The sequence below is a fragment of the Embiotoca jacksoni genome, unplaced genomic scaffold (genome assembly GCF_022577435.1).
Source record: "Embiotoca jacksoni isolate LCO1_2020_lvr unplaced genomic scaffold, fEmbJac1.0.p SCAF_70, whole genome shotgun sequence".
Lineage (NCBI taxonomy): Eukaryota > Metazoa > Chordata > Actinopteri > Embiotocidae > Embiotoca > Embiotoca jacksoni.
This window is the reverse complement of record NW_027185426.1, coordinates 920,436-943,524: the sequence shown is the minus strand read 5'-3', so window position 1 is coordinate 943,524 and position 23,089 is coordinate 920,436. Positions and strand designations below refer to the sequence as shown.

The window sequence follows — 23,089 nt, the reverse complement described above, 5'->3', positions numbered from 1 at the left end:
CTTAAGAGCCGTTTTGTTTTTTTCCTCCCCGTGACATTGGAGGCAGCGGCCGGTGGAGACGGCAGCGTTCACCGGAGACCGGAGACGGCAGCGTTCACCGGAGAGCTTTCAGAGTTCAACGTCTCACCGAACAAACGTTGGTTTTTGATGACATCGAAGTGGAGAGTCTACGGTAACGGCCCACGGTAAGTTCAACCGACCAAACGGCGGGCAGCTAACGTTAGCGCAGTTTGCTCCGCCGAGGCTCGCTGTGAAAGGCCGCATTTCTACCGGAGCTCCGGTGGACCGCGTTTAACGGAGATCACGTGACGTAAAACAGCTGTGATAACGTGCGTGAACATAAGAACCAACAAGATCTTTGAGGGTGTTTTTTTGTTTTTATCAGTGTTCCTGAGCGCAGCAGGTAAAACCTTTATTTCCATTTTAAATCGATTTCTCGAGAACACCAGACTCCCTCTGGAAACCTCCACCTCCACCTTCACCTCCACCTCCACCTTCACCTCCACCTCCACCCTCACCTTCACCCTCACCTCCACCTTCACCTCCACCTTCACCTTCACCCTTACCTCCACCTTCGCCTCCACCTTCACCCTTACCCTTACCTCCACCTTCACCTCCACCCTCACCTCCACCTTCACCCTCACCTCCACCCTCACCTCCACCCTCACCTCCACCTTCACCCTTACCTCCACCTTCACCTCCACCCTCACCTTCACCCTCACCTCCACCTTCACCTCCACCTTCACCTTCACCCTTACCTCCACCTTCACCTCCACCTTCACCTCCACCCTCACCTCCACCTTCACCCTCACCTCCACCCTCACCTCCACCTTCACCCTTACCTCCACCTTCACCTCCACCCTCACCTCCACCTTCACCCTCACCTCCACCTTCACCTCCACCTTCACCTTCACCCTTACCCTTACCTCCACCTTCACCTTCACCCTTACCTCCACCTTCACCTCCACCTTCACCTCCACCCTCACCTCCACCTTCACCCTCACCTCCACCCTCACCTCCACCTTCACCTTCACCCTTACCTCCACCTTCACCTCCACCCTCACCTCCATCTTCACCTCCACCTTCACCTTCACCCTTACCCTTACCTCCACCTTCACCTCCACCTTCACCTCCACCCTCACCTCCACCTTCACCCTCACCTCCACCCTCACCTCCACCCTCACCTCCACCTTCACCTTCACCCTCACCTCCACCTTCACCTCCACCTTCACCTCCACATTAACTGGATCCTCTCTAATTCGGAACAATCCGAACAAGATGTCCCCTTTTCTAGGGGAGTCCTGCCCGCCTCTCCTTCCTCCGAGGTCGGTGAGAGCAGAACTGCCCGGTTCTGGACTGCCCGGTTCTGAACTGCCCGGTTCTGAACTGCCCGGTTCGGGCTGAGTAGCACCGTGTTTTTGAACGGAGTTCGGCGAGCTGAAGGTCGCGTGTCTCCGGTTAATGATCAGATCAGCTGGGGCACGTGCTGTTTGTTTATCAGGAGTTGGACTGTGGACATGCTGCAGGGACGATAACACCTCCTCGGAGGGCGGACGTGAGGCCCTGCAGGCGCTGATGGCGGCAGCTTCCTACTTCCTGCTTCCGGTGAGCGGCAGAGAGACTCCCGGTGAGAGAGCCGGTCAGCCCGGTGAGCGGCTGCTTGATTGATCAGCAGATGACGTCATCGATCAATCAATCTGCAGCTGTTTGTTCGCCAATGACTGATTATTGATTATCAGTCAGAAACACTTTATTTATTTGTTGTTTGAGACAAACTTGAAAAGTTTTTTTAAAGCTGCTCTCGCTGTGAACATGCAGGTCGTCATGGCGACAGCCGGGTCAAAGGTCGTCCTGTTGCTTTGGCTCAACATGAGTTTATCAGCAGCTGACCAGCTGTTCACAGCTGATAGTCTAGAGCCACCGCGCCCCCCCCCCCCCCTCATTTACTCCTTATGTACTACAGTACTCCTCATGTACTACAGTACTCCTCATGTACTACAGTACTCCCTGTACTACTGTTAGAAGAATGACTCGGAGACTTGGTTCAAAATCAAACATATCAGACATTTATTGTTGCCAGAAGGATCAACTCCAGCCCTCAGAGAGAGGTGTCCAGCAGGGCTCCAGATCTCCTCCATAGTTCAGCTTTATACAGTTGACCATCACCTCCGTTCCCTTTGTCTCTGCTTTCATATGGTAAGACAGAGTTGGTTGTAGGTCACAACATGAGGACACCGGGGAGTCGTTGATTAGATGGAGAAAGTCAAACAAAAAGAATCACTTGCAAATAAGAGAGAAACAGAAGAGACTTTCTGGAGCCGCAAATCTTTTCTTCCATCAACTACAATACTCCTCATGTACTACAGTACTCCTCATGTACTACAATACTCCTCATTTACTACAGTACTCCCTGTACTACAGTACTCCTCATGTACTACAATACTCCTCATTTACTACAGTACTCCTCATGTACTACAATACTCCTCATTTACTACAGTACTCCTCATGTACTACAATACTCCTCATTTACTACAGTACTCCCTGTACTACAGTACTCCCTGTACTACAGTACTCCTCATGTACTACAATACTCCTCATGTACTACAGTACTCCCTGTACTACAGTACTCCTCATGTACTACAGTACTCCCCATTTACTACAGTACTCCTCATTTACTACAGTACTCCTCATTTACTACAGTACTCCCTGTACTACAGTACTCCTCATGTACTACAGTACTCCTCATGTACTACAGTACTCCTCATTTACTACAGTACTCCCTGTACTACAGTACTCCCTGTACTACAGTACTCCCCATGTACTACAGTACTCCTCATGTACTACAGTACTCCCCATGTACTACAGTACTCCTCATGTACTACAGTACTCCCCATTTACTACAGTACTCCTCATGTACTACAGTACTCCCCATTTACTACAGTACTCCCCATTTACTACAGTACTCCCTGTACTACAGTACTCCTCATTTACTACAGTACTCCTCATGTACTACAGTACTCCTCATGTACTGCAGTACTCCCCATTTACTACAGTACTCCTCATGTACTGCAGTACTCCCCATTTACTACAGTACTCCCTGTACTACAGTACTCCTCATGTACTACAGTACTCCTCATTTACTACAGTACTCCCCATGTACTACAGTACTCCTCATGTACTACAGTACTCCTCATTTACTACAGTACTCCCTGTACTACAGTACTCCCCATGTACTACAGTACTCCCCATTTACTACAGTACTCCCCATTTACTACAGTACTCCTCATGTACTACAGTACTCCTCATTTACTACAGTACTCCTCATGTACTACAGTACTCCTCATTTACTACAGTACTCCCTGTACTACAGTACTCCTCATTTACTACAGTACTCCTCATTTACTACAGTACTCCCTGTACTACAGTACTCCTCATGTACTACAGTACTCCTCATTTACTACAGTACTCCCTGTACTACAGTACTCCTCATTTACTACAGTACTCCTCATTTACTACAGTACTACAGTACTCCCTGTACTACAGTACTCCTCATTTACTACAGTACTACAGTACTCCCTGTACTACAGTACTCCTCATTTACTACAGTACTGTACTTTGATTTTCTCTGGTATTATAGTTCTTTGTTAGTACTGTCAGATGTGTGTGTGTGTGTGTGTGTGTGTGTGTGTGTGTGTGTGTGTGTGTGTGTGCGCGTGTGTGTGTGTGTGTGTGTGTGTGTGTGTGTGTGTGTGTGTGTGCGTGCGTGTGTGTGTGTGTTAATCCCAGTGGCTAGCGGTGGCCCACTGGCCTTCTGACCAATCACAGAGCACAATGAAGCTGCGTTGACAAACAGCTGAGTCAGTTGCTGTGGCAACAATAGAGGCTCAGCAGCTGCTTTATTGTCATTGTTGACGACGACAACAAACAGCAGGTCAGAGGGCGGGGCTTCAGTGTTTCATCATCCTCATCAGTTCATCATTAGTGTGATGTGTGAAAGGAGGGGGCGGAGCCTGGAAAGAAAAAAATCAATTGATAAAGATGACTTGAACTCTGAAAGAGGAAGTTCTGACCTGCGAGTCGACGCTGAGGGAAATACATGGTTTTAAACTTCAGCTGCAGTTGACATTTATTTTGAAATGTGTCCTGTCTGCTTCCTGTCCAGGATGGCGTTGGCTGAGGCGACGAGTGGGCAGAAGCTGTGTCAGCACGCCCATGACCAGCTGGAGGACGCCATCAGGGCCGTGATGAAGGTCGAGCAGCAGCTGAGAGACAACGCTCGAGAGGTCAGCACCTTCATCATCATCCTTATCAGCCTCCTCTTCCTCCTTGTCCTTCTGTCTGTGTTTAGTAAATCAGTTGATTTAGTTCAAGGCAATCACAGACAGACAGACAGGAGGACGGACGGACAGGGGGACGGACAGACAGGAGGGGGGACAGACAGACAGGAGGACGATTCATTGAGGTTTAAATTTTTAAATAACTGCAGGTTAGAAAAGAACTTAAGATCATCATCACAGTCCTGCTTCATCTCTCTGTGTGTCAGAGACCAAAACACTTAAAGTCCTGTCTTTGTTCAGTCCAGTACCTGTGGTCACCACGGTAACACTAGCTCAGTTAAACATAGGCCGGTGAGGTCACCCTGTGTGTGTGTGTGTGTGTGTGTGTGTGTGTGTGTGTGTGTGTGTGTGAGAGAGGGAGGAAGACAGGGAGGGAGCGAGAGAGAGGGAGGTGGAGCTGGGCGGGTCAGGATATATAAGAGAGATGGGAGAGACTGATGGACTGAAGCTGTGACTCCACTGGGTTCTACTGTGACTCCACTGGGTTCTACTGTGACTCCACTGGGTTCTACTGTGACTCCACTGGGTTCTACTGCTGTCTGTTTTCAGGTGAAGTCCCTGTGTGTTCGTAGTTGGATTTATTTTGAAGTAAGTAAAGTTTATTTTCAGAGATGGTCACAGAGTATTTTACAAGTAGAAACATAATAAAGCATGTTAAAGAGATTAATTAAAACCAACCATCAGTGATGTCATCAGCCATCACCGAGATAACTGATGGACACATTTTATTCACTTTGTATTTGATGAGAGAAGTTGAATGGGAGTCTATGGAGCCGGAGGCTTTTTGGAGCCGACCAAATCTCTACGTGACTATTAGAACATCAGACTGTTGGTAGAACATGATGTAATTTAACCTCTAATGACAGCAACACAGAGAACCTTTACCTTTTACACACCTGCATCACGCCATTTATCTCCTGCTGTGTACTGCTGTCTCCACCTGCCTTCACTTGTCTTCACCTGTCTCACCTGTCTGTCCCCTCAGGTGCGTTCAGAGCTGCAGACCTGTGTGAGTCGCCAGCAGGAGGCGCTGCGCTGCAGAGAAGTTCATCTTCTCAGTCAGATCGACCTGCTGCATCAAGTCAAGATGGAAACTCTGCAGCAGCAACTGCACCAGCTGCACCGGGTAACTACTGGTTATACTGGTTACACGGGTAACTACTGGTTACACGGCTAACTACTGGTTACACGGCTAACTACTGGTTATACTGGTTACACGGGTAGCTACTGGTTACACGGGTAACTACTGGTTACACGGCTAACTACTGGTTATACTGGTTACACGGTTAACTACTGGTTACACGGGTAATTACTGATTACAGTGGTAACTACTGGTTACACCGGTAACTACTGGTTATACTGGTTACACGGGTAACTACTGGTCATACTGGTTACACGGGTAACTACTGATTACAGTGGTAACTACTGGTTACACCGGTAACTACTGGTTATACCAGTAACTACTGGCTATACTGGTTACACTGGTAACGACTGGTTATTACTAGTTATTATTGGATTTGACTGGTTATTAATGGTTTAGACTAGATAATGCAAGTTAGCTGTTAACCAACCACCAGTAAACCAGCTGGTAACTTCTGGTTGGTTAACCCCTGGTAACCAGCTGGTAACTGTGTGTGTGTGTGTGTGTGTGTGTGTGTGTGTGTGTGTGTGTGTGTGTGTGTGTGTGTGTGTGTGTTGCAGCTCAGAGGACAGTTCGATGTGATCAACCAGCAGCTGAAGAACAACGACAATGACCTGAACAACCAGCTGACCAGCTGCATGGAGAAGTAACTACACACTCAGAGACACACACACACACACACACACAGAGGGACAGACAGACAGGTGTGTCCAGGTGATAACGGTGTGTCCTACTCCAGGTTGTCCTCTCTGAGTCTGACACCTGAGGAAACACCTGACATCAGTTTCCACGGCGACACTCGGTCTCTGAGGCAGGCCATCACCTCGTACGGGAGCATCACTGCTCAGGTAACACACACACACACACACACACACACACACACACACACACACACAGACAGACGTGTGACCTCTGACATCGGATGCTCACCAGGTGTTTTCTGTCCCTCCTGTCAGCATCTCATGGAGGGTGTGTCCTCTCAAAGCCCCGCCCCCCAGATAAGTCAAGTGCAGAGTTGTCCAATCACAGCCCAGAAAGAGGTGAGTTGGATCAGTCTGTTAACATGATGCTAAAGTCACGCTAACCCCTGATGGTCCTCCTGGTCAGTGTCTCACCTTCCGCCCTCACTGAGACTTCCTGTCTCTGCAGGTGGAGGTCGCAGCACTCAGTGATTGGCTGCTGGGAAGTCGACCCGCTAACAGCAGCGCTCTGATTGGCTGCCAGTCCAGCAAGAACCCTCAGGATTGGCTGCTGTCACACAAGGAGACCAAGGTGAGGGTTCTTCTCAGACCTCAGAGACTGGGTCTGGATCAGAGACCAGGCCTCAGAACCAGGTCTGTACATGTAGGACCTGGACTCAGGTTTTGGTTCAGGTCCTAATCTTGGAGCAGAACGATGAGGGTGTCCTGTGTGTTTGTGTCAGACTTCCTGTCCCGTCCCATCCTCGGTGGACTTTCTGCAGGCCTGGGGTCAGCTGAAGGACCTGGAGGCGTGGCTTCTGCAGGACCAGACGGCGATCTGGCCTCGGACCAGCAGCAGCTGCACCTCCTCCTCCTTCTCCATCGAGAAGATCGACGAGTCGGAGTTCACCGACGGCCAGGAGGAGGAGAAGGAGGAGCTGAGTGACTGGCTAATCACCCCGCCAACCGTCGCCACGGAGACCATGTCGGACGCCGAACGATGGCGGCAGGTGCTGAAGCCGTTTGAGGCCGGCTGGTCGTCCGGCGAGTGGCTGCTGGAGCCGAGCCGCCCGGCCGACTGCTCCTCCTGCTGCCAGACCAGCCGGGCCGTGGAGATCGAAAACCTGGGCCAGCTCAAGTGCCTGAAGACCCCACCCCCCTCGGGCCCCGCCTCCTCTGCCCCGGCGGCGGCTCTGGAGGCGTGGCTGCAGCAGGCGGTGCCCGGGCAGCAGACCTGCCGGGGCAACGAGCTCTGCTCCACCTACTCCGACTGCGTCTGCGAGCAGAACTGCGGGACGGAGGCGCTGAGCCGCTGGCTGCTGCAGCAGGACGGACGAGACAAGAACGGAGTGCCTGTGGCCAAGGATGCCCCGCCCACCGCCAAGGATGCCCCGCCCACCCTGTCCCACCGAGAGCAGGAGCAGAAGGTAACAGCTGATGATCAATAAAAACAGAGGAAACGATGAGTTGATTGGTCGTTAACCATCAGACTCCTCCCCCTCAGGTGCAGGCCATCCTGGAGGCGTGGCTTCACCCCAGCACCTCCTCCTCCGCCTTCTCCAGCTGGGTGGCTCTTGAGGAGGAAAAGGCCAGCAGCGAGGAGCACAGCTCCCAGTTCAAGCCTCCCTCCTCCTCCCCCTGCCCCTCCTTCTGCTCCTCTCCCTTTGAGCGTCCTCTGGATCCAAACCTCTGGGTGCTTCCTGTTCCGGGGTCAGGAGGTCATCCGGCGGAGGAGGAGGACAAGTGGCTTCTGAAAAAGAGGAGTCAGGCTCAGGTAACCATAGAGACCACCACCCGGTCTGTCGCCTGCTTCCCATTTGTTTCCTGACTGTTTCCTGTTTGCTTCCTGGTCAGGAGCGCTTGGCCCTGCCCATAGTGTGTGACCTGTTCTCGTGTATGAAGGTGGGCGGAGACAAAGACAAATGGCTGCACAGAGCTCCTGTACAGGTGAGTGTCCTGATGGTCACCTGCTGCATGTGATGTCATCAGCAGGTGTCAGTAACTTCCTGTCTGATCTGTTCCTCCAGATGTGAAGACGATGGGTTCCTCCTCCTCCCACTTTATTGCTGATTAGCACACAAAATCACAACAATCGCCGCCACCTTCTTCTTGTGACATCACCACGATGTCCAGCCTCTCCACCAATAAGGATCCAGATTAGACCGACGGTTCCTTCCTACTGATGAAGATGTGGTAGAAAGCGCAGGAAGGTTTCCTCTCCACTGCAACTAAAAATGACTTTTAATCTTTTAATCCTTTTTGTTTTTGTTTTTTTAAACCTCAATAATCAATCATTTATTCCTGATCAATATGAACACAGTGATTTCAATGTGATGATTCAGGACCGAAGGGGGCGTGGCCTGAGGAGGCTAAGTAGAATGGAGGGGGGTGTTAAATGTATAAGTGGGGGGGGCTGATTGTAGATATAAAGTAGTCTTTATTTTAATGGATCTTATTTTAACGCTGCTTTGATTTCACTTCCTGTTTGAGCGGAATCTTCCTTCTTCTTCTCTAACTGCGACACCGCAGAGATACACTTCCTGCCCGGCTGCAGGTGTTACGCACGTGTTCTCTGCTCTGATTGGTGGAGCTTGCCTGGCAGACGCAGCTAAGAGTGGAAAACACGCACTCCACAGAATTTGTGGGAACTTCCTTTTCCCAGAATGCCTTGTGTGGAGGCCACCTGCATCCGGATCATGTGACTCTGTGGTCAGCAGTGATTGGTGCTTTTTAATGAAGCTGTGCTGTTGATTTGGGGGGGGGGGGGGTTAAGCATATTGAGGCATGATGTCATCAGTTCTCTTCTGCTGTGATTCTCGACAGTAATAAAATATGCTAACGTCATCACTGTGTCTGTGACCTCATCACTGTGTCTGTGACCTCATCACTGTGTCCGTGACCTCATCACTGTGTCTCCGATTATCCATGAACAAACTGCAGAAGAAGAGACAGTGGTCCAACGAACAGGAAGTAAACGGAGGATACCCCGCTGCAGTAAAAGTCTGGAGTCTGATGGAAACGTGTCCTGATGACTCTTTTTCACAGGTTCTTCTCAGCGCGGCAGCAGGAAGTGCTCCTCTGAGGAGTGAGACTGAGACACAGATAAACTTCCTGTTTACTGCAGCTGATGAGGCCACACCCACCATCAGGAGGACACTGATAGGCAAATGATGACATCACTGAAAACATGAAAACACCTTTGGCTCAGTTTTAAACCTTGAGGATTTTACTGGATTTCGTTCTACCTCATCTCATTCTACCTCATCTCATTCTACCTCATCTCGTTCTATCTCATTCTACCTCATCTCATTCTACCTCATCTCGTTCTATCTCATTCTACCTCATCTCATTCTATCTCATCTCATTCTACCTCATCTCATTCTATCTCATCTCATTCTACCTCATCTCATTCTATCTCATCTCATTCTATCTCATTCTACCTCATCTCATTATATCTCATCTCATTCGATCTAATCTCATTCTACCTCATCTCATTCTACCTCATCTCATTCTACCTCATCTCGTTCTATCTCATTCTACCTCATCTCGTTCTATCTCATTCTACCTCATCTCATTCTATCTCATCTCATTCTACCTCATCTCATTCTATCTCATCTCATTCTACCTCATCGCGTTCTATCTCATTCTACTTCATCTCATTCTACCTCATTCTACCGCATTCTATCGCATCTCATTCTATCTCATTCTACCTCATCTCATTCTATCTCATTCTCCCTCATTTTATCGCATCTCATTATATCTCATTCTACCTCATCTCGTTCTATCTCATTCTACCTCATCTCATTCTATCTCATCTCATTCTACCTCATCTCATTCTATCTCATCTCATTCTACCTCATCTCATTCTATCTCATCTCATTCTATCTCATTCTACCTCATCTCATTATATCTCATCTCATTCGATCTAATCTCATTCTACCTCATCTCATTCTACCTCATCTCATTCTACCTCATCTCGTTCTATCTCATTCTACCTCATCTCGTTCTATCTCATTCTACCTCATCTCATTCTATCTCATCTCATTCTACCTCATCTCATTCTATCTCATCTCATTCTACCTCATCGCGTTCTATCTCATTCTACTTCATCTCATTCTACCTCATTCTACCGCATTCTATCGCATCTCATTCTATCTCATTCTACCTCATCTCATTCTATCTCATTCTCCCTCATTCTATCGCATCTCATTCTATCTCATTCTACCTCATCTCATTCTACCTCATCGCGTTCTATCTCATTCTACTTCATCTCATTCTACCTCATTCTACCGCATTCTATCGCATCTCATTCTATCTCATTCTACCTCATCTCATTCTATCTCATTCTCCCTCATTTTATCGCATCTCATTATATCTCATTCTACCCCATCTCATTCTATCTCATCTCATTCTACCTCATCTCATTCTATCTCATCTCATTCTACCTCATCTCATTCTATCTTATCTCATTCTACCTCATCTCATTCTATCTCATCTCATTCTACCTCATCTCATTCTACCTCATCTCATTCTATCTCATTCTACCTCATTCTACTTTACTCTACTGTGTGTCCTTCAGGGTCATCAGGAAAACGCAGCGCTGCAGTAGTGCTGTATGATCACGTGACCACACACTGAAATCGGTTGGTTTTCTAATGGAGTTCAGCACTTCCTGGTTTTATTCTTTGTCTTAAAAGGCCTCCCGAGATTAATCGGTGGTGATGACGTACACACATGTATGACGCAGCGGTATGACTATAAAAAGACGAACTCCGTGACGTTACCAGGACGCCGTCAGGCTTCACGACACCTCGCGACATTTGAAGGCAGTTGGCGGGCTTTCAGTCCACCGGCCAATCAGACAAAGGCTGCGCCGGAGTTCAACCAATCACAGCCCAGAGAGGGTCCGAACGGTCCGCCTTGCCGCCTCCATGCCGCAGCCACTCATTCATTCTACATTAAGACGTGCCGCTCTTTGCCGCTTCTTGCCGCAGCAGCGTCGTCAGCCGCCACGCCGCCGCCGCTCCCCGGCTGGGATGTGACAGAGGTGCGGCAGAGACCGCGGACTGAGATCCCCGTCCAGGACCGAACCGGGAGAAGCGGACCGATCCGGATTAAACCGTAAGTGTTTGTTTGAACGTGACCTCTTTCATTTGATGGTAAACGGAAGCAGAGGCATGTGGGTGTCGCGCGGCGGCGGCGCCGACGGTCGGACACCGTGTGTTGATGTCCGGATGCAGGCTGAGACTCGGCGGGAGTCTGAGCTGCTGCGGCCGACCGGAAACGACAGGAAACACCGTCAGATACACTCCGAGAGTCCGGTACCGACAGCGGCGCGGTGCCGCTGCTGCGGCGGCAAAAATATCTGAACCGCTCTGCTCCTCTTCATTTTCATCCTGTTCATCCTCCTCCTCCTCCTTCTCTCGATCTTCCTCCTCCTCCTCCTCTTCATTATCCTGTTCTTCATCCTCCTCTTCATTAAATGATAATTAATGTCATTCATGGATCAGAAAGTTTAAAGATGATCTGTATATTTACATGTTAGCTTCAGCTTGATATGAAGTTATGATGTAAAGTTTTTCTTCATATTTGTTAGAAACAGAAACGACCTGCAGCCTGAATTCACATTTTAGAAAACAGGAAACGGATCCAGATGTGAAAACCCGACTAAAAAAAAATAAATAAAATAATTCTGAATCACAGCAGAAACAATGGAATAAAATAATAAGAAATAATCTACAGCTGCTGCTAATAGACTGAACTGTTGTTCAACGAGGTCACAACTGATTTATTATTATTGATTATTGATCTGTTTGATGTCAAACTAAAATCTGTGAAGCTCCGAAAAGTCAACAGGAAGCTGCTTCAGTTGGCACATTTCAAAATAAAAGTCCTCCAGAGCGGGAACGTAAATGTTAATTTTACAAACAAGCAAACGTTGTTCGGATCATCATTCATATATATATATATATATACGTATATATATATATGTATATATATATACGTATATATATATATATATTTATGTGTGTGTGTATGATATATATATATGTATATATATATATATATATACATATATATATATACGTATATATATATATGTATATACATATATATATATATACGTATATATATATATGTATATATATATACAATCCATGTCATTAACTTTATCATTTTATAAATTTTTCCTATTAATTTATTTCACAGTTTACATTGAAATAATGTATATATATTTTTCTGCTCATCTTTTATTCTGTTATTGATTTTATTTTATTTTATAAATTTTTATTCTCTGTCATGGCTGTTGTGTAACTTCGTCAAATCTCTTCACGTTTATCGCAAATGTTCACGCCGATTGTTTCTGCTCGTTAGGAACATCAGTTCAGATTCTGTCCGTCACCATCTTGTTAGTTCGGAGCGGATATTTTCAGATGGACCTCCAGAAAACTAATAAGAAGGAGTGACTTTAGCTAACAACACCGAGATAACTGATGGACACATTTTATTCACTTTGGATTTGATGAGAGAAGTTGAATGGGAGTCTATGGAGCCGGAGGCTTTTTGGAGCCGACCTCTAGTGGCACTCGCTGGTATTGCAGCTGAAGACACTTCTGGATCAGAACCATTTTACAGACCTGAAGCTACGAACTCTTTTAGAAACAGTTTATTGTTCGCACACGAAAATGTCTGAGTGACGTGATGAAGAAGCAGCGTGAAGCGACACCACACGTCCAATCACAACTTGTCTTCCTGACACAGGACAGACGGTTCAGAGACATCTGTCTTTTCATCCACTCACACACCATGAAGACCTGCTCCTGACCAACGAGTTAGTTATCATATTTATTTACTTTGTCAGTTTCATCTAATGTTTTATTTTTCATCTTTTTTTCCCTGACGTTACTGTGCTCTTATTTTGGAGGACAATCTGCTGTACTTCCGTTCTCCGCAACCATTTAATCCTTTCCCACAATGCTTTGTGTCCACGTCCGCTGCTTCCTGTTTATTGTGACCGTGTCCACCGGTGAATTTGACGGTTAACGCCGCTCTACCGCCGTTAAAGCTCGGTGAGTGGCTGTTTCACCGACTCATCCGGTCCGCGCGGGTTATTCCGCCATCCGCTCTTTTATTTTGACAGCTGAGGTTCGCGGCGCAGAGAATCCGTCCTCCGCTTCCTCGTCATGACAGCAGCCCGGCCGACTCACGGAACTCACTGAAAAACCGTCTGTTTTAAAGCTGCTGGCTTCACGGCCGTCACGATAGCATTCAAAAACGAGTTAGAGAAATATTTCGGTGTGACTCGGTGTCGGAAGCGGTTCGGCCTTCAGCCAGCAGCACAGCGACGTGAGTGGCTCGACGGAGCTCGTTATTAATGGATGCCCTGCGAGCTGCCGCCCTGCGCGCGCTCTTCATCGGGAGATAGTCTGCTGTTCGTGTCGGTGCTCATTAAATGCTGATTGATTGATTTCCTGTGTAATCGATATGAGGATGACCGATCGAATCGGTAAACGGGGCGGTTCTCCCGTCGGGCTGCTGGGCGGTCCAAACGTCCGATTTGTGAACGGAGTTCGGGGCGGCTGGCAGCGGGTGGAGCTTCTCGGCTACTGACGGAGGTCACGTGACCCGATGAAGCTCAGAGGAGGGCTTTTACTTTCTGTTGGGCTGCCAGGAGGTCAGAGGTCATCTTCAGTGGCCAGTCGTGACTTCATTTGTAATAGTTGTGACGTCAGAACGAGTCGAGTCACAACTTCCTGTTCATATATTGTTTTTTATTTAACATACGAAACAGATGAAGAATAATTTAATATCAGTTTGACTTTAACACGTATTGATCTTGTCCCCCCCCCCCCCCCCCCCCCTCCAGGCCTGTAGTGCTACATTGCCCCTCTTCTTCTTCTCCTCCTCCTGGTTCAGCGGTGCAGGATGGAGGACTCGGAGGCGGAGCTCGCCGTGTCGGAGTCGGACGCCCTGGGCGCCGACTTCATCACGGTGGAGCTGGACACGCAGCCCATCGAGTACGTGGTGAAGTGGGCGGAGGTGGGGTCAAAGTTCACCATCTCCTGCGTGAAGAAGGACTCGGACGACCCGACGGACCTGACGGCCGACCAGCTGAAGATCGAGACGGACGAGGCCTTCTTCGCGCCCTACGAGGAGGTGTACCCCTGCGAGGTGACGGAGCAGAGCGTGGAGATCAAGACGGACTCGGACGAGGAGGACGAGGACGGCGAGGAGGAGCACGAGGTTCTGGTGGAGGCGGGCAGCAGCCAGCTGGACGGCGAGGCCGACTCGGACCAGGCCGACTTCGAGCCGGACGAGCGTCAGTTCCGCTGCAGCTACTGTGGGAAGTGCTACAGCCACGCCTCCAGCCTGTACCGCCACCAGCAGACGCACGCCGGGAAGAGCGCCGCCGCGCCGCCGCCCGCCAAGAGGGCGCTGGAGCCCACGCACCAGGACGCACGCTACACCTGCCCCCACTGCGGCATGAGCTTCAAAGGCAGCAGGTGTGTACCCAAAGGAGCAAGGGGCGGGGCTTGTTTTCGCTGTGGAAGAGGCCCCGCCCCGTCGCACAGTTCACTGATCCACCGCAGCGCAGTGCCCGACCCTCTCAGACCCGCTGGAACAATTCAATAATCTGACGTGATCGGGTCTGACGGTTCAGGTTGTAAATTACAAACTGGAATGTTCAGACATTTACAGACGTGAAATACAATTAACTTATCACAGACGGAATTAAAATATGATGTTGATAGTTTTGTCTAAAAACATGCTGACGTGAGGCGTTTCCACGGTGACGTCCTCAAACAAAGGAGCCGGTGTGACTGCTGTGTTTTCTGTTTACCCGTCAGGATGCTCGGGAGTCACCTGCGGCTGCACGGGAAGCGACGCATTCACCCGTGCAACATCTGCGGGAAGGAGTTCAACCACAGCTCCAGCCTGTCGCGCCACCGCCTCATCCACAAGAAAGGAAAGGGCATCCCCAAGGACGCCACCCTCAGCCCCAACATGGCCGCCCTGCGCCACCAGCTAAAGGCCGGCGGCAGGAACAGGAAGACCAAGAGGCAGCAGCACGTGGCGACCGCCATCATCCAGACGGGCGGCGATAAGTTCTACGCCTGCCCGCAGTGCGACATGAGCTTCAGGACGTCCACGCAGCTGTCGAAGCACCAGGTGACCCACGTCAAGGAGCTGCTGGACAGCTACACGCCCGGCAAGGAGAACCTGGGCGAGACCTCGTCCGACCTCAAGATCCGCCTCAAGCTCTGCTCCCGCGACAAACCCAATTTCTACACCCTCTGCAAGAAGAACCGCCGCCGCCGGGGGGGCCGGGCCGCCAAACGGGGCCCCGTTATCCCAGAAGATGAAGAGGTGGGAGGAAGAGGAGGAGGAGGAGGAGGGGGGGGGGGGAGGAGTCGGTCGCCACGGCTGCAGCCACTGCGGGAAGCGTTTCAGCCACGCCTCCAGCCTGGCGCGCCACCAGCAGACCCACAGGGCGGCGGACGTTGGCGGACGCGGTAAACAGCAGCACCATAAGTCTCCACACGCCAAGACGGGACTCCCCGCCACCAAGACCAAGACCTACACCTGCGCCGCCTGCAACAAGACCTTCATGCACTCGTCCAGCTTCTCCCGCCACAAGAAGGCGCACCTGGAGGAGGAGCAGCGCTCCCGGGCCGCCGCCGCCAAGCGCCGGAAGAGACCCGTCTTAGACGAGACCGCTCCGCTCGAGTCTGACTCTGAGTGACGCCACCCGGCTCTGGCCTGGGTGTGGACCGGTTCTGGACCTGTTCCGGGTCGGTTCTGAATCAGCACCACCTGGTTCTGGACTGGTTTGGAACCAGTTATGGAAAACTTCTACTTTGGAAACGTTGTGGACCAGTTGGGGACAGATTCTGGTTGTCCTTGTTTTGGGAATTGGTTGGTTCTTCTCTGGTGTAGATAGCAGCAGGACATCCATATAAGGTCGTATGGTGGGCGATCTCCTCATATAGTCATGTCCATATAAGGTCATGTCCATATAAGGTCGTATTGGTGGGCGATTTCCTTATATGGTCATGTCCATATAAGGTCGTATTGGTGTGCGATCTCCTTATATGGTCATGTCCATATAAGGTCGTATGGTTGGCGATCTCCGCATGTGGTCATGTCCATATAAGGTCATGTCCATATAAGGTTGTATGGTGGGTGATCTCCTCACACGGTCACGACCATATATGGTCAGAACTGACCTTTAACAAATTGCTCTGAAGAATGGGATTAGATCTAAAGTGTTACCCCAGGCCCCGCCCCCTGCCCCTCTACCTGTCTGTCACACTCCATTTCCCATCAACCCCGGCACCTGTTGGTCTGAGTAAGAGCACACGGAGCATCATGGGAAGCTGCAGATTCAGTTTCTCAGATTTTAGTGATCAATAATCAGCTGGCCGTGCCGATCGGGTTTATTAACGACAGAACGCACAAAAACGATCAACCAGAGACGGAACAGTCGGTAGATTGATCGGATTGATCCGAAGATTTAAATTCCAAAACTGAATAGAATTATTGATCCTCTTGGGTATGATCAGCTGCTGCAACAAACATTGAGGGATCATCTTCATTATTGATCGACCCCAGCAGTTGTTTCTGCTCCAAAGACATCGAACCCGAATCAATCCAACGACGATCAATCGATCAATCCAACGACATCATCTTTAACTTCCTGTTTCGGTTCTTGATCATTTCTCGTTTCGTGTTTTTGTCGTCGGTGACCGTCGGTCGGTCGGATCACCGCACCGCCTCCTCTTCCTTTCACATGGCCTCGCCCACTTCCTCCCTGAGTGACTCTGATTGGCTGAAGTACTTGTTGGCACAGTGTTCAGATTGGTCGACTGTGTTACAGCTTTCATATTTTTAAAATTTAAAAATGGGAGCCGACGAGTCGCTGGTCGGCCATGTTTGCAGTTTTCTGGCAGAGTTCTGGTTTCTGGTTTTAGACGCAGCGTGTTGGTGCCGGTGGTCGAAGGAGGAACTGCACTACTTATTTATGAATTTGGAACGATGTTGTAATATATAAATATATGAACGCTATTTAAATGTCACGAGTTAAAAAAGAAAAAAACAAGTGCGTGTCTAGGCTCGGCCTAGCTGCCCTCGTTACCGTAGCAACAACACCGCCACCATCCTTTTGCATCACCACCATCTTTAACAGCAAACATGTCCAGTTTTTCAAAAGTTAAGCCTCCAAATAAGTTTGTTGAAAGTTCCTGAGATTTCTCGCAATTTGAGGAGACGTACGAGGAGACGTACGAGGAGACGTACGAGGAGACGTACGAGGAGACGTACATCGTCTGGTTCCTCTCTGGAAACATCTGCATCTGACAGAAACAGTTTTGATCAACAGAACAAACAAACATTCTGTCAAACTGTCGTCCAGCTGATCGTTTGAACCCGAGCTGTCGTTGACATGTTGACATCCGAGTTATCGGGACCGGAAGACAACAACGAGCTCAGACTTTGTTTCCGTGGGAACATCTGGACCTGAAACCATCCGACCGATCCGTAAACACCAAAACTACCCGACAACTGAAATCTGATTGGCTGCAAACTAAAAGCAAACATCTTGACGTCTTCTTTTCTGGAATATTATTGTGAAATTGGACAAAAACAGGAAGTGTTGTTTTATTGGTGAAAATAAATAGATTTCAGGACTCGTTTGTTCACACCTTCGTAAATTATTTAAAGATTCAGACGTCCTGGACCGAGACGTTTCCTGGCTGAAAGACGGACGAGCTTTCACCAAAATAAAAGCGTCACCTCTGGCCCCGCCCCCTCACCTTTTGAGTTCCTGCTTGTGGACACTTTGAGTTTGTGAATTTTAATGTGTTAATTGGATTTGACTTAATTTAATGGTGACTTATTTATAAGTGTGTCAAAGCACTTCAGATGTCCCGTACGAAAAGAAGAGAAGCACTTGGTCCCCCCCCCCCCTCGCAACCCCCCTGCTCTTTATGTCCTGGTTTCTGTTTCCTGTTCTCCATTGAGCTCCATGTTGTGTTGGTTTGTTTCGGTCGGTTCCAGCGAAGCTTCACCTGCAGTTAGAAGGTCGTTCGTCATTGTATCGTGTTTGCCGATAGATTAAAAACCCAGTTGACATGTTCTGTCTTGCGTTTTGTAATAAACCTCTAAAAGAAGCTTCCCCTGTGTCGTCACTTCCTGTGTGTGTCCACTGGAGGGCAGCAGAGGGGTGAGTGATCAGAGCCTCCGGTAGTCGGACGGTGGAACTGCAGTTCAGTTAAAACTCAACGTTGTTCGAGGGCATGGCCATGAGATTGACATGGGGGGGGGGGGGGCAGCAGGTGTGTGTGTGTGTGTGTGTGTGTGTTCGCAGAGGGGGGGGGGGGGGAGGCATCTGGGGTATGTCTGAATCCCGACACCGTACCAGCAGGAGGTCTGGATACACCGAGGCAGAATCTCAGGTGAGTATCGACCGCTGATCTCTGAGGATCACAAAGGACTTCAGGTGAGTTTGTCTTGGAAAATATATTATAGACATGTTATAGTGTCTTTATATCATATTTTAGACGACATGTTATAGTGTGACTTCCTATCATAAAGACGACATGTTATAGTGTGTCTCTATATCATATTATTGACATGTTATAGTGTGACTTTATATCATATTATAGACATGTTATAGTGTGACTTTATATCATATTATAGACATGTTATAGTATGACTTCATATAATATAGACGACATGTTATAGTGTGACTTTATATCATATTATAGACATGTTATAGTATGACTTCATATAATATAGACGACATGTTATAGTGTGACTTTATATCATATTATAGACATGTTATAGTGTGACTTCATATAATATAGACGACATGTTATAGTGTGACTTTATATCATATTATAGACGACATGTCATAGTGTGACTTTATATCATATTATAGACATGTTATAGTATGACTTCATATAATATAGACGACATGTTATAGTGTGACTTTATATCATATTATAGACATGTTATAGTATGACTTCATATAATATAGACGACATGTTATAGTGTGACTTTATATCATATTATAGACGACATGTCATAGTGTGTCTCTATATCATATTATAGACATGTTATAGTGTCTTTATATCATATTAGACGACATGTTATAGTGTGTCTTTATATCATATTATAGACATGTTATAGTGTCTTTATATCATATTATAGACATGTTATAGTGTGACTTTATATCATATAGACGACATGTTATAGTGTCTTTATATCATATTATAGACATGTTATAGTGTCTTTATATCATATTATAGACATGTTATAGTGTGACTTTATATCATATAGACGACATGTTATAGTGTCTTTATATCATATTATAGACATGTTATAGTGTCTTTATATCATATTACAGACGACATGTTATAGTGTGTCTCTATATCATATTATAGACATGTTATAGTGTCTTTATATCATATAGATGACATGTTATAGTGTGTCTTTACATCATATTATAGACATGTTATAGTGTGTCTATATATCATATTATAGACGACATGTTATAGTGTGTCTTTATATCATATTATAGACATGTTATAGTTTGTCTTTATATCATATTACAGACGACATGTTATAGTGTCTTTATATCATATTATAGACATGTTATAGTGTCTTTATATCATATTATAGACATGTTATAGTGTCTTTCTATCATATTATAGACATGTTATAGTGTGACTTTATATCATATAGATGACATGTTATAGTGTCTTTCTATCATATTATAGACAACATGTTATAGTGTGACTTTCTATCATAAAGATGACATGTTATAGTGTCTTTCTATCATATTTTAGACGACATGTTATAGTGTGACTTTATATCATATTATAGACATGTTATAGTGTGACTTTATATCATAGTATAGTCATGTTATAGTGTGTCTTTATATCATATTAGACATGTTATAGTGTCTTTATATCATATTATAGACATGTTATAGTGTGTCTTTATATCATATAGACATGTTATATTTTGTCTTTATATCATATTATAGACATGTTATAGTGTCTTTATATCATATTATAGACATGTTATAGTTTGTCTTTATATCATATTACAGACGACATGTTATAGTGTCTTTATATCATATTATAGACATGTTATAGTGTCTTTCTATCATATTATAGACAACATGTTATAGTGTGACTTTATATCATATAGATGACATGTTATAGTGTCTTTCTATCATATTATAGACAACATGTTATAGTGTGACTTTCTATCATAAAGATGACATGTTATAGTGTCTTTCTATCATATTTTAGACGACATGTTATAGTGTGACTTTATATCATATTATAGACATGTTATAGTGTGACTTTATATCATAGTATAGTCATGTTATAGTGTGTCTTTATATCATATTAGACATGTTATAGTGTCTTTATATCATATTATAGACATGTTATAGTGTGTCTTTATATCATATAGACATGTTATATTTTGTCTTTATATCATATTATAGACATGTTATAGTGTCTTTATATCATATTATAGACATGTTATAGTGTCTTTATATCATATTATAGACATGTTATAGTGTCTTTATATCATATTAGACATGTTATAGTGTCTTTATATCATATTATAGACATGTTATAGTGTGTCTTTATATCATATTAGACATGTTATAGTTTGTCTTTATATCACATTATAGACATGTTATAGTGTCTTTATATCATACAGATGACATGTTATAGTGTCTTTATATCATATTATAGACATGTTATAGTGTGTCTTTATATCATATTAGACATGTTATAGTGTGTCTTTATATCACATTATAGACATGTTATAGTGTCTTTATATCATACAGATGACATGTTATAGTGTCTTTATATCATATTATAGACATGTTATAGTGTCTTTATATCATACAGATGACATGTTATAGTGTCTTTATATCATATTATAGACATGTTATAGTGTGTCTTTATATCATATTACAGACATGTTATAGTGTCTTTATATCATATTATAGACATGTTATAGTGTGTCTTTATATCACATTATAGACATGTTATAGTGTGTCTTTATATCACATTATAGACATGTTATTGTGTCTTTATATCATATAGATGACATGTTATAGTGTCTTTATATCATATAGATGACATGTTATAGTGTCTTTATATCATATAGATGACATGTTATAGTGTGTCTTTATATCATATTATAGACATGTTATAGCGTGTCTTTATATCATATTATAGATATGTTATAGTGTGTCTTTATATCACATTATAGACATGTTATAGTGTCTTTATATCATACAGATGACATGTTATAGTGTGTCTTTATATCATATCATAGACATGTTATAGTGTCTTTATATCATATTATAGACATGTTATAGTGTGACTTTATATCATAGTATAGTCATGTTATAGTGTGTCTTTATATCATATTAGACATGTTATAGTGTCTTTATATCATATTATAGACATGTTATAGTGTGTCTTTATATCATATAGACATGTTATATTTTGTCTTTATATCATATTATAGACATGTTATAGTGTCTTTATATCATATTATAGACATGTTATAGTGTCTTTATATCATATTATAGACATGTTATAGTGTCTTTATATCATATTAGACATGTTATAGTGTCTTTATATCATATTATAGACATGTTATAGTGTGTCTTTATATCATATTAGACATGTTATAGTTTGTCTTTATATCACATTATAGACATGTTATAGTGTCTTTATATCATACAGATGACATGTTATAGTGTCTTTATATCATATTATAGACATGTTATAGTGTGTCTTTATATCATATTAGACATGTTATAGTGTGTCTTTATATCACATTATAGACATGTTATAGTGTCTTTATATCATATAGATGACATGTTATAGTGTGTCTTTATATCATATTAGACATGTTATAGTGTCTTCATATCATATTATAGACGTTACAGTGTGTCTTTATATTATATTATAGACATGTTATAGTGTGTCTTTATATCATATTACAGACATGTTATAGTGTCTTTATATCATATTATAGACATGTTATAGTGTGTCTTTATATCATATTATAGACATGTTATTGTGTCTTTATATCATATAGATGACATGTTATAGTGTCTTTATATCATATAGATGACATGTTATAGTGTGTCTTTATATCATATTATAGACATGTTATAGCGTGTCTTTATATCATATTATAGACATGTTATAGTGTGTCTTTATATCACATTATAGACATGTTATTGTGTCTTTATATCATATAGATGACATGTTATAGTGTCTTTATATCATATTATAGACATGTTATAGTGTCTTTATATCATATAGATGACATGTTATAGTGTGTTTATCATATTATAGACATGTTATAGTGTGTCTTTATATCATATTATAGACATGTTATAGTGTCTTTATATCATATAGATGACATGTTATAGTGTGTTTATCATATTATAGACATGTTATAGTGTGTCTTTATATCATATTATAGACATGTTATAGTGTCTTTATATCATATAGATGACATGTTATAGTGTGTTTATCATATAGACATGTTATAGTGTGTCTTTATATCATATTATAGACATGTTATAGTGTGTCTTTATATCATATTATAGACATGTTATAGCGTGTCTTTATATCATATTAGACATGTTATAGTGTCTTTATATCATATTATAGACATGTTATAGTGTCTTTATATCATATTATAGACATGTTTAAGTGTGACGCCAGCATCTTTCTTCCCGTCGATGTTTTCAGAGACTCGTTTCCTTCTTGTATTCTTAAGTTTTACTGTAATTTCTGGAACTGCTTTCATCTTTTCTTTCATTGATCAGATAAAGAAGTCTGCAGCTGGAAATAATCGCAGGGACCACATTTAAC

At 44.7% G+C, this 23,089-nt stretch overlaps 2 protein-coding genes across 5 annotated transcripts; both read left to right on the top strand.

The window, feature by feature from the left end:
* Positions 1 to 19: 19 nt before the first annotated feature.
* Positions 20 to 9,002, top strand: ncoa4 (nuclear receptor coactivator 4). The gene is made up of 11 exons (XM_069177214.1): positions 20 to 185; positions 4,163 to 4,283; positions 5,323 to 5,463; positions 6,039 to 6,124; positions 6,218 to 6,326; positions 6,435 to 6,518; positions 6,628 to 6,750; positions 6,902 to 7,585; positions 7,663 to 7,932; positions 8,013 to 8,105; positions 8,186 to 9,002. The coding sequence occupies exons 1-11, from the start codon at positions 148 to 150 to the stop codon at positions 8,189 to 8,191; spliced, it is 1,755 nt and encodes a 584-aa protein (XP_069033315.1). The 5' UTR covers positions 20 to 147; the 3' UTR covers positions 8,192 to 9,002.
* A 2,127-nt stretch (positions 9,003 to 11,129) lies between these two features.
* LOC138215177 (zinc finger protein 483) lies at positions 11,130 to 18,329 on the top strand. Of its 4 annotated transcripts, none has more exons than XM_069177188.1 (3): positions 11,130 to 11,279; positions 14,026 to 14,662; positions 15,008 to 18,329. In XM_069177188.1, the coding sequence occupies exons 2-3, from the start codon at positions 14,085 to 14,087 to the stop codon at positions 15,675 to 15,677; spliced, it is 1,248 nt and encodes a 415-aa protein (XP_069033289.1). In that variant the 5' UTR covers positions 11,130 to 11,279; positions 14,026 to 14,084; the 3' UTR covers positions 15,678 to 18,329. The 4 variants fall into 4 exon arrangements, with proteins under 4 accessions (XP_069033289.1, XP_069033290.1, XP_069033291.1 ...); XM_069177189.1 differs by lacking the exon at positions 11,130 to 11,279 and adding an exon at positions 13,073 to 13,228; XM_069177190.1 differs by lacking the exon at positions 11,130 to 11,279 and adding an exon at positions 13,307 to 13,505.
* Positions 18,330 to 23,089: the final 4,760 nt, after the last annotated feature.

What these genes read in the sequence shown, in the direction of transcription:
- LOC138215177 (XM_069177188.1), top strand. Translation starts at nt 14,085, where the DNA reads ATGGAGGACTCGGAGGCGGAGCTCGCCGTGTCGGAGTCGGACGCCCTG. An exon ending in ATGAGCTTCAAAGGCAGCAG is followed by an intron (nt 14,663 to 15,007) that starts GTGTGTACCCAA and finishes TTTACCCGTCAG; the next exon opens with GATGCTCGGGAGTCACCTGC.
- ncoa4 (XM_069177214.1), top strand. Translation starts at nt 148, where the DNA reads ATGACATCGAAGTGGAGAGTCTACGGTAACGGCCCACG. An exon ending in TGTCACACAAGGAGACCAAG is followed by an intron (nt 6,751 to 6,901) that starts GTGAGGGTTCTT and finishes TGTTTGTGTCAG; the next exon opens with ACTTCCTGTCCCGTCCCATC. An exon ending in ACCGAGAGCAGGAGCAGAAG is followed by an intron (nt 7,586 to 7,662) that starts GTAACAGCTGAT and finishes CCTCCCCCTCAG; the next exon opens with GTGCAGGCCATCCTGGAGGC.